General features: G+C 36.7%; 1 protein-coding gene and 1 long non-coding RNA gene across 15 annotated transcripts; one reads left to right on the top strand and one right to left on the bottom strand.

Moving 5' to 3' along the window:
* The first annotated feature begins 1,817 nt into the window (after nucleotides 1–1,817).
* LOC124206122 lies at nucleotides 1,818–5,498 on the top strand. 7 transcript variants are annotated; one of them, XR_006879570.1, is made up of 9 exons: nucleotides 1,818–1,970; nucleotides 2,026–2,359; nucleotides 2,420–2,521; nucleotides 3,632–3,722; nucleotides 3,804–4,142; nucleotides 4,198–4,309; nucleotides 4,378–4,487; nucleotides 4,556–4,832; nucleotides 4,907–5,114. It is a non-coding gene; the product is annotated as an uncharacterized LOC124206122 (long non-coding RNA). The 7 variants fall into 7 exon arrangements; XR_006879571.1 differs by lacking the exon at nucleotides 4,907–5,114 and adding an exon at nucleotides 5,251–5,498 and having other exon boundaries at nucleotides 1,832–2,359; XR_006879572.1 differs by having other exon boundaries at nucleotides 1,833–2,346.
* LOC124206121 lies at nucleotides 5,088–9,953 on the bottom strand. 8 transcript variants are annotated; one of them, XM_046603781.1, is made up of 9 exons: nucleotides 9,286–9,886; nucleotides 9,072–9,224; nucleotides 8,810–9,004; nucleotides 8,235–8,752; nucleotides 8,081–8,171; nucleotides 6,143–7,744; nucleotides 5,690–6,076; nucleotides 5,506–5,622; nucleotides 5,088–5,437 (listed from the first exon to the last, which is right to left on the bottom strand). In XM_046603781.1, the coding sequence occupies exons 1-6, from the start codon at nucleotides 9,572–9,574 to the stop codon at nucleotides 7,572–7,574; spliced, it is 1,419 nt and encodes a 472-aa protein (XP_046459737.1). In that variant the 5' UTR covers nucleotides 9,575–9,886; the 3' UTR covers nucleotides 5,088–5,437; nucleotides 5,506–5,622; nucleotides 5,690–6,076; nucleotides 6,143–7,571. The 8 variants fall into 8 exon arrangements, with proteins under 8 accessions (XP_046459737.1, XP_046459741.1, XP_046459742.1 ...); XM_046603785.1 differs by having other exon boundaries at nucleotides 5,088–5,622; nucleotides 6,143–7,591; nucleotides 7,648–7,744; nucleotides 9,286–9,879; XM_046603786.1 differs by having other exon boundaries at nucleotides 5,088–5,622; nucleotides 6,143–7,591; nucleotides 7,648–7,744; nucleotides 9,298–9,851.
* Between the last annotated feature and the right edge of the window lie 158 nt (nucleotides 9,954–10,111).

Below are 10,111 nucleotides of genomic sequence, written 5' to 3'. Positions count from 1 at the left end.
ATCTTTATCTCGGTAGCGTAGAAGTTCGGGAGCTTTCAGATCATAATGACGGTCGATGAATTGTTTAGCTTAATTTTATTACTCGGAGTAAGCCATTCATACGGTTGAAATACCATTAGTTGGTCGAGTTCATGCGATGCGTAATTAGGTGCGATATATTGCTGGCGATCAGATTTATTATTATTAAATTTCCCTTGAAATTTTCCTAGTTTTTCAATTATTACCAATCGTTCATGTACAGCTTATCCTGGAAGATTTGCAAACTCAAAATTTGCAAGCATGATGACATTAACCATAATGGAATTCAATCAGGATGACTGCTGCCAGCATAAGCCTTTGATAACTGCACTTCTAAACAAAGGAGTATCGTGCTCAATGCAACTATCAGCATTCTATTTTGGTTCATCATCCCGAATCCTATTGGTTGGCGAGATCACGTGATTGCAAATCTGCGTCTGTAAGTTCGATAAAGTGCGCGTGGGGTGTGGGGACTGTGGGTTACCTTTTTTGTCACTGAAAATTAAAAACGTTCGAAGATTACACCTCCAAAATTTTTTTCCACGCTCAGACATAACTTGGCTGATTACACATATACACCGGCCTCCGGCCTATTATAGTGTTAGAAGAGATCTAAAATCTCATCAGGTATTTTTTTTTTCACCGAGATATTTGTGGTTTCCTTGTGATTTTCCGACACGATACTTCAGTTAAGAATTTTGGCATTAATGAAAAAAGAAATACGTAAAATAAAAATCACCACTTAGGCCTATTCTCTTTTCAAATAAATCACCAGTGGGGGAACGAGGGGAAGTAGAATCGCTTTGAGGGTAGAAACAGGACAAAATTAGAATTGATTTCGGTGAAAATTCCCGGCATAACAGTCGATCGTTGATCGCTAAGTTTTATTTTAGTAAAACTACCCAAATATTTCTTAGTTTCTTAGAAGTTAAATTTAATGGTTACCCAAGCGATAATTTAAATTAAAAGAAGCTTTCCGTGTCTGGCGTGGTTTTTCTTTGTTGCCTAAGGTGGTCTAGAGTCTCTAGACACCTTTGTTTGAATGGATGAATGAAAGCCAATACATCTGAATATCAATCAGAAACAAAGTCGCGTGAAATTGAACTTGGCAAATTTGGCATCAAGTAGGGCTCGTATACCTCGTAGACAAATCAAGTTAATCAAAATGGAATAGAAACGGATTACACATAGGGGTCCATTACTTCGAATGAAATTCTGAGGGCATTCATAAACCCAATGTCCACTAAAATATATGCTTAGGAAATTAAATATTTAAGGGAATTTGGCCTTGGTTGATTTTTTTTTGTTTATGAGTTATTTTGGATCGTAACGAACGCTATCTAGCGCTAACCCCAGCACTTCTTCAAGATATGGTTATCGTGACAAAATATCTTGATTAAAGGAAATCATTTAAAATTTATTTAATAAATTTATATACACCCGGAGAATTCGCGGTAACTCTTTACATTGGAATAACCTAAGCTACGCAATGGTGCGGCTGGTTGGTTCTGAGCTAGCTAGATTATTCTACTACACATTTTTCATGAATATATGAGCACAAATCATACCATTTTCGTTTCGGCTGTTCGAGTTGTGTGTGACAAGCATTTTGATCAAGCATTCTGATTGGTTTTTCCAGAGTGATTCTAATCGCCACCAGATCGCCACCACTGCACCGAAGAAATCGGAAATCAACAAAGGGTGTCGGTAAAGTGCAGGGTGCAGGTTGGACGGTGGGTAAAGTGCGGAACCCGGAGTGCACGCGCACTTTACCCACCGTCCAACCTGCACCCTGCACTTTACCGACAACCATCAACAAACCGGTCCGACGTGTCGTCTGCAGTCTGCATCTTTTTTAAAGTTGAATATTGCTTTTTGCCAGGCTCTGTTCTTTCTAATTAAAATTAACACTTATTTTATCAAAAATTAAACACAGAAAGTTTGGCCTTATTGTAAGTTGTCCAATTCTCATTTGTCTGAATAGTTAAGTTACTTATTTTGTTAAAGGGTGCTAAAAACGCAAGCAAATGTTGGTGTTATTAAAGAAGACAATCCCAAACTCAAAATCAAAACAGAGCAGAAATCACCTTACTAAAGACCTAAGTTACCTTTAGAAAGACGTTTTCGTGAAATTTTGAAAGAAATCTATGATGCAGAAATGATTGTTTACATACATTTCCCCAATTACAAAGTTTCAGCAATTAACTTAATGCAATGGATATGGTGATGTTGCTTTAAGCATTGTGTTAATGTTCAAGGAGTATGGAGAGAGATTTTTTGGGAGTTTTAATAATTCTGCTAAAGCATCTCAACAGAACTCGATGATGGGTTAGCAAGAAAAGTTAAGTTTTAATGTGTTTTTGTTCATAGGTTTATTTTTAATTATCATTTCTTGTTTCAGATCACAACACATTTTTCTGGTCTAAGCAAAAACAGAAATGTTTGTTTTAATAACTCTGTAAAAACACCCCACCAAAAACAAGATTATGGTTTTCCCATTGAAGTAGGTTGAAGTATTTATATGCAAGGATTAATTTTTCATTGTTCATTGTTCATTTGTAACAAATGAACAATGAACAACAACAACAAAAAACAACAAAAAACAACAAACAAATCATTTGTTTGTTGTTTTTTGTGGGCGTCCCTAAACTGCGAAAGCGAAACGCGAAACGCGAAACGCCTAAAATGCGGAAAAGCTGTGCGAAACGGACCAAAATTTTGGGACCGTTTCGCGGGACCAAATGCCGGAGGGCATACTAAAGAGCGAAACATCTTGCGAAACCAAAAGTTTTCCTTTTCTCCACAGAGGTCCAAATTGACGGAGATTGCCGCCATTTTTCATTGTCTCCCGCTATGATGAGGCATTAAAGGAGGAAGGGGGGCAATCAAATTCGATTTCTTCGCCACTACCCCTGTATGTTTTCATGCGCATTTTACGATTATTAAACTAATGAAAGACATAGAGCAGCACGTTATGGTGATATTTTTAAATAATAAAATATTAGGTAATGGCCCAGGGATTATACATTACATTAAATAATTTAAATCAACCAGTAGGTACGTGCACAAAGAAAGAATCGGCCATAACAGTATGAGTGCCTTATATCAAGCTAAAAATCAAAGCTACCATGTTCCAAATCAAGCTAAAATTTAATCAGCTAAAACTTTCCTTAAAATTAAGAATGTTAATCTGATTGATACTGATACATGGAAACGAGAAGTTCCATTAATTTTTTTATACCAATCTTCTAATTAAAAACACCTATTGCATATTGCATTCAAGGTATTTCGTATTCATATCAACACACAAATAGACCAGCGGACCAGCCATAAGGTGCGCGAAACTCGAAGTCTCGAAAATTTGAAACTCTTAACAATTTGTTTGTTTACGGCGTCCATTGTCGTCTGCTACCAAGACGTTTACACTGCGACGTTTCGCACACACCGATTTCGCAGTTTAGTACGGACCCAAAGACTAAAATGCGAAACAGGGTCCCAACTTTTGGGTCCGTTTCGCACAGCTGTTTCGCATTTTAGGCGTTTCGCGTTTCGCTTTCGCAGTTTAGGGACGCCCGTTTTTTGTTGTTTTTTTTTTCGTTTTGTTTTGTTGTAGACTACAAGTTCTTTTCCGAAGTGAAACTGCAGTCTATTACTACTGCATCACAAGTTTCTGAAGCCAGATTCATCGACTGTTATGAGTCCTGGTAATTATTAAGCGTTGGTTACTTATTTTGCGCGTTTCTAAAATAACAAAAACATTTTCCAATAACCTTTTTATACTTCAGGCAGCTTCAGGAGTGACAAGAGGATTTTTGTTAATGGGTGCTAAAAAATCAAATGCTGGTGTTTCTAAAGAAGAGAAACCCAAACCCAAATCATGGCAGAGCAAACACCGCCTAAAACTTGACATTTTTCGTCGTTGCGAAACTTTGAAAGAAGAATGCTGAAATTATAATATTTATACATTTTCCCAGTTCTAAAGATACCGCAACTTATTGCAATGCATATGTTGGTGTTGCCTTAAGCTATGTATCTAGGTTCAAGGGGTACGGAGAAAAGTTTTTGAGAGAAGTACTAAATCTGCTGAAGCACCTCGACAAGAACTAGATGATTTATCGAGTGAAGTAAGTTGAGTGTTTTAATGCAAATTTATTTTTAATTGTTGATTTTTTGTTTCAGATTACAAGAAATATTCCTGATGGAAGTGAAAACACAGATGATAGTGATAGCCTAAATAACTCTGTTAAAGCACCTCAGCAAGAACTAAATGAGAATGGCTCTTCCAATAAAAGTAAGTTAAAGTATTTTCATGCATAATAGATATAGGGTTTGTATTTATATATATTGTTTTATTTGCAGATTATAACTGATTTTACATTCCAAACTGAAACTACAGCGGATTTCTTCTGCATCATAAATTTTTGAAGTTCCATTAGTTCCATATTCATCGACGGTTGTTACGCGTCGAGGTAATTGTTCAGTTACTAATTTTAGACATTTCCTATTGTATTTTCATTTTCTAACCTTTATACTGCAGGAGTGACAAGAGGACTTAAAAGATTTTCCAGTGTCCTTGAGAACAAAAGGAGAAATTGGTATGGAAAAAGGAAGAGGACAGATGAATGTTGTATTTCCCGTAATGCTACGTACATCTAGCGCATCTCCTCCCTTCTCGCCTACCCCTAGTCTTTCTCCTACTCCTACAGCGTCGCTTTCGTCTTGTCCACCTAAGACCGATACTGTTTTAAAGGTGAAGAATAAAGATGTCATCAAACCTCTCAAGGGTTATTTTTACGGGGACCTGAAGGAAAGGGGTAAGACCTAAAAGTTTTTTTTATTCAGCTGAGACTAAATTTCATGTTTTCTCTATATTTTCTGGCTCGTCAAGATCGTTCGTTGTACTAAGCGAACCTCAGTTTAATTGCTCTCCTACAGAATATTTTTGTTAAAATTGATTTTCTTTCTCATTGTAAAATGTAAACATGTCTAACATCTAAGTCTGTCTGCACTTTTTACAGTAGGAGAAGCGAGAATTGTTTTGTAAAATATACTAGACATTTTTAATAAAATAAATATCGTTTGTCTTTTACTATTTATCAATAGTGACACAACTTTCTTATTAGATTTAGTTAATACAGCTGATAACATCGAACTTTTTTAAATATACACATGTTATTTGTTTAACATACAAGTGCAACTTACTCTGCCTCTTGTTCTTGATAACTCTTTCAGAATTTTTTGATATTTGCGTTCGGAAGACCCCGGCAGCTGATGCTTAAGATGGATCCAATAGTCAAGCAAGTCTAACCTAGTACACATACGATAACGACGTTGGACAACCTGGCCAAAATGCCGACTGAAGATAAAGTTCAACACTTGCTTCGGTTATACAAACATTGTGTACATTGAAAGGTAGTATCTGTGAGAGATCAAAGCAACCTGCGTAAATTTACAGTTAGCTTATTAATAAAACAAATGTATGCCAACATCAAAACCATCACAAGTGACAACGGCGATTGAATTCTTTCCAGCCTGGCACTTTAAGAGTCCTGTTGCTCCAACAGTTGGAGCATTCGTCCAGGCAGAACAATGGAATATGAACACCTGAAAATGAAAAAAAAAATTTTTAAATACATAAAGAAATGAGAAATCAATAAAATATATTGTGTACATTTTTCAATGATTCAGTAATCACTCTTATCAGCATCTAGAAACTGTGGAGTTAGGGGACATCTGGTTTCAAACACTGGTGATTGTGAAAAGGCCTGGTTTTCTGATGGTTGAAATCACAACTGATGAAGCACAAAATGTTGAACAACGTATGTATACTAGTTGAGGCTGCTGCTAGGCATTGGTGACAATATGGTGACACAGCTGAAACCATCAAATCTTCTTCTTTACATCCCATGCATCTACAATGTTCTTCTCATGTTATGCCAACTTTTCAGAATTTCTGTTTTTTTTTTGTTTTTTTTTTTTCATTCAGATTCCAGAAGTTGCATTAGAAAGAAGTTTTCTTTGTAATTTTTTTTTCATCTTTCTTGTAGAGCATCTATTCCTACACAAGTATGATCATTAGGTTAGAATACAATAACCGATGAATGCCTATTAGCTACATACTTACTGAAAGCTTTGATTGACTCGATCTTCATCTTCCCTTAAAAGTCATCAGGATGTATAACATTTACTTCTGGAACATAGGAAACAGACTAACACAACTGTTTAGGTGTTCCAACAAGTTTTCGTATTGCGATTAAAGAATTATTTTTTGATGCTATTCCATCTTTTCTGTTCAAAAGACCATAAGCTCCCAACCCACCACCAGGTTGTTGAGCTCTTTTCAATCTTTTCTGTAAATTCCTCCCCTTTGATTTTTCCCTCTTTCTTCTTTTTTTTTCTAAATACCTGTCAGTTTTACTATTGTCATTGATATGATTAACAAGAGGGGAATCTTTTGGGAGTATTTTTGGGAGTATTTTCGGACCCATTTTGAACGACAGAAACAATGCAGACGACACGTCGAATTGTTGATTATTTCCAGTAGTGGCGGCGATTAGAATCACTCCTAAACAGCCAATCAGAATGCTGGAAAGGTTGTGCCTTGGTTGAACAGCCAAGACGACTCGCGCCAGTCGCGCGTGGAATACTGGAATTGCTTGCGCGTGAATTGCCTGCCCTGAATTCCCTTACCCCTTAGTTTCAGTCGAAAACTAGTAGGAGAGTGGAGATCTGTTGGAGGTATTACTTACCCAGCAGCATCTAGTTAGTAAATCAATATTTTTTTCGTTTTGCGCGCCGCCAGTGGCCAATCTTTGAATGATCCTCTTTTTCACACTTTATTTTTATTATTATCCAGATTATAGCAGGGGTTATATCGTTGATCATATATCACTTAGTTTTTAGCAATGAGTAAATTACTATTGATAAATGTAAACTAAAAATGCGGTAAAAATGTAATTATCAAAGGTTTGAATTTATCACAGATTACCGACTATCTGAAATTATTTTCGTCGGCTATTCCGCTATTGAGACAAGTCGCCAATGAACGTAAAGCACAGTGATCATAGATACCGTATTACATAAATCTGACATGGAATAATTTGGGTTAAAATTATTTTAAAAACTAAAGTTCACCATAAACTATTAGGACTTAAAGATTTTTGCTCTATCCCGCTGGCTGCACAGCCGCAGCATAACGTCAGCTTTGCATGGAAAACAGCAAAGATACGATACGCAAAATCGAATATAAAAATTTAAATTTCGCTCGAATTCTGATTTGATTTGTCTTGACAGCTAAAAGGGAGGCTGAATACTGAAAAAATTGTCCATAAACGCAATTTATAGACGCTAAAAGAATGGATTTGCATTAAGGGATTCTGTGGCTTTCTGCCCCAGCTAAAATTATTCCTTACCTACAAAGTTCACTTGAACGATTTAAAACGGGAAAAATTTGCCTCTAAAATCCTAAGCAGTCTATGTGAAGGTTCTCCGGCCAGTACTAAAGCATGTCCTTTCGGTGCGTCATAAATTTTTGTTCCCATGGCAACAGCTGTTTACTGCCGTGGCACTACACCTAAATAACAAAGATAAAAATCGATCGATTGATTAAAATATTTACAATGAACATACGTCATGAGTTTGAAGTGAGGATGAGCTTGCTGTAGCAATATTGATTGAGCAGCACAAGCCGTGTACTGCACGGAAACTGCGGCAGGAGAATGAGGGGCTTTTTTGGTGGGTGTTACAGAATACCGACGAATAACGAACAAATATGAAAAAGTCAAAATGATTATATTTCTGATTATTTAATAATTCTTTGCTACGACATATTTAGAGGCTTGGATATTTACTATAACCGGTTTGAACATAATTGATAGGACTAAATTTACTTTAAACTAATGAAAATAAAATAGACTCTCAGAATTCAACTAGCACATATTTTATTATTCACACCTTGGTTTTCAACTGACACAACGTTAGATTTTAACTTTTTAACTTTACGATTTTTGGCTTTCAGAAGCTATATCACAATAATTTATTCACATATTTGTTTTCGACTTACGCATCGGTAAGCGTTTCATCTTTTTCGATATTGGATTGGCGGACATGGTATGGATACTGCGTCGTAAGTTGTTCACAGTTAGTGCACCAATCTATTGAAAATATTTTAAATTATGTTAAATTTGAAGAAATGAAACAAAAATGACTAATTGTACCTTTCCGTGCAGAATGAAGCGCTGAACTCTCTTCTGATTCGTTTTCAGTCTTTTGGTAAGAGAAGCAACCCTTCGAGATTGAGCCGTCTTGAGATAGTGGAGTTTCCCTTCATGCACGCGGCAGTTGGGACATTGTTTTTCGTCTTTGTTGCAAACTGATTTACATATTAAGGAGCGCAATTCAGTTCCGTGTGAATTCTTAACGTTGCGACATGATGATGAGCACAAGGAGCGATCCAGCATACCAGGGCAAGGATGTAGTGTGTCGAACTCATAAAGAGCTCGTTGCAAGTCTATAAGTTTCCATATTCTGTCGTGCTTCAGAAATGGGAAAATAACTTCTCTTCCGTTAATGAAGAAGGTCAGCAACATGTCTGTTATGAAAACGATCTTGTGAACAAACTCTTTTCCAGATAGAATCGTTGTGTAGCAGCTTTGGTCGACAATATCCCAACGCCAGTTACTAGGAAGCTTAATAACGCGTGATAGCGAACCAAAGTCAAAACTGGTGCTTGGCACTAAAAAGGAAATTATAATTATAGTTATAAGAAACAATCATTGAGGAAGTTGCTTACCATTCGGAACAGAGGGCTCGTTTGCATATGTCATAGAATCGCCAGAAACGGACGGATGCTCGGCAACATTGATTGTTTGCTCTTCATCGGGCTCATCCATCGGACGACAACAGACATTAGTTGCTACGAATTCAGTCGGAGATAAACTGGCAGAGTCTGCTTGATTGACTGTAACACTCTCCTTGCCTGGGATCACTATATAAAAAGAGAAAAAGAAAATTTCAGCAGGGTTAAAAATGAAAACAGATTTAGGTAATATCACCTTGGTTTATGGGAAAGTCCATATTGATGTATGGATCTTTATCCATCTGGTGAAAACTGGAATCTGTTGTTTTACATTTTGGATTGTTTCGCAAAATACCTTTTTTAACTTGGGAAGAATCAAGGGATTTGGCAGGATGATCACCAAGTTTGCCTGTATGAATGTAGTAAAGTTATTTTCTGCAGCATTGCAAAATTTTGAGATAAACAATTACAGCAAATATTACAGAGTAAATGTTTGGGTACTGCAAGGTCTTTGAGACTCCATTTCTTGAATGAGAAAAAAATTCCTCCTATTTCTCTTCCTTTGATAATGTCATCGATATCGAAATGCCGACCACAGATAGGAGAGCCAATCTTCAATCCAGGTTTGGGAATCAATTTTTCCCACTCCGAAAGCCTCTTTTTGTTAACTGCAAAAAACCCAAATCTATCACCGTCAATAAATCCACAAATGAAACAGTATGAACCACGTCTCTTCTTATTTTCTTTAGACGATGACATTTTAAACTGCAAGATGCATTAGTCAATCCAGCAAACTCCACAAACTAGTAAACTACCACACATTGACTTCGACATACAACAACAGTTAGTCGCAAAGCTGTAAGCAGTGATCAAATCCCCCACTAGAGGGGGGGGGAAGTATTTCGTTCCAAAATCGAAGGAGGATCGTTACAATTGTCGGGATCAGCAACCCATGTTATGGAGACAACGAAACGAAGTGTTAACCTGTTGTCTTCGTAATTAGTGGGACTGCGAGGAAAATAATCCCGATAAAAAGAAGAAAAAAAAAAGAAAGAGTCGTTGAGAAGATGCTTTTGAAAAAATGCAACACAGCATCCTACTCTATCGGGGTATGACCGTATGACGGACTGGGGATCGGGGATTAATTAAGTTTCGTGTCACGTAGTAATTGCAATACATGGTAGCTATTTTTATTTGTGCCGTTGTCAACCATTCTAAAGGAAATATAAGAATTTTGTAACATGTGGATCTGGAGAAGAAAAGTGATGAAATATCTCGTATTGATTAATTGTGCTA

The sequence above is a fragment of the Daphnia pulex genome, chromosome 10 (genome assembly GCF_021134715.1).
Source record: "Daphnia pulex isolate KAP4 chromosome 10, ASM2113471v1".
Taxonomy (NCBI): domain Eukaryota; kingdom Metazoa; phylum Arthropoda; class Branchiopoda; order Diplostraca; family Daphniidae; genus Daphnia; species Daphnia pulex.
Note: the sequence above shows the minus strand (reverse complement) of the source record. Positions and strands in the feature narration are given on the sequence as shown.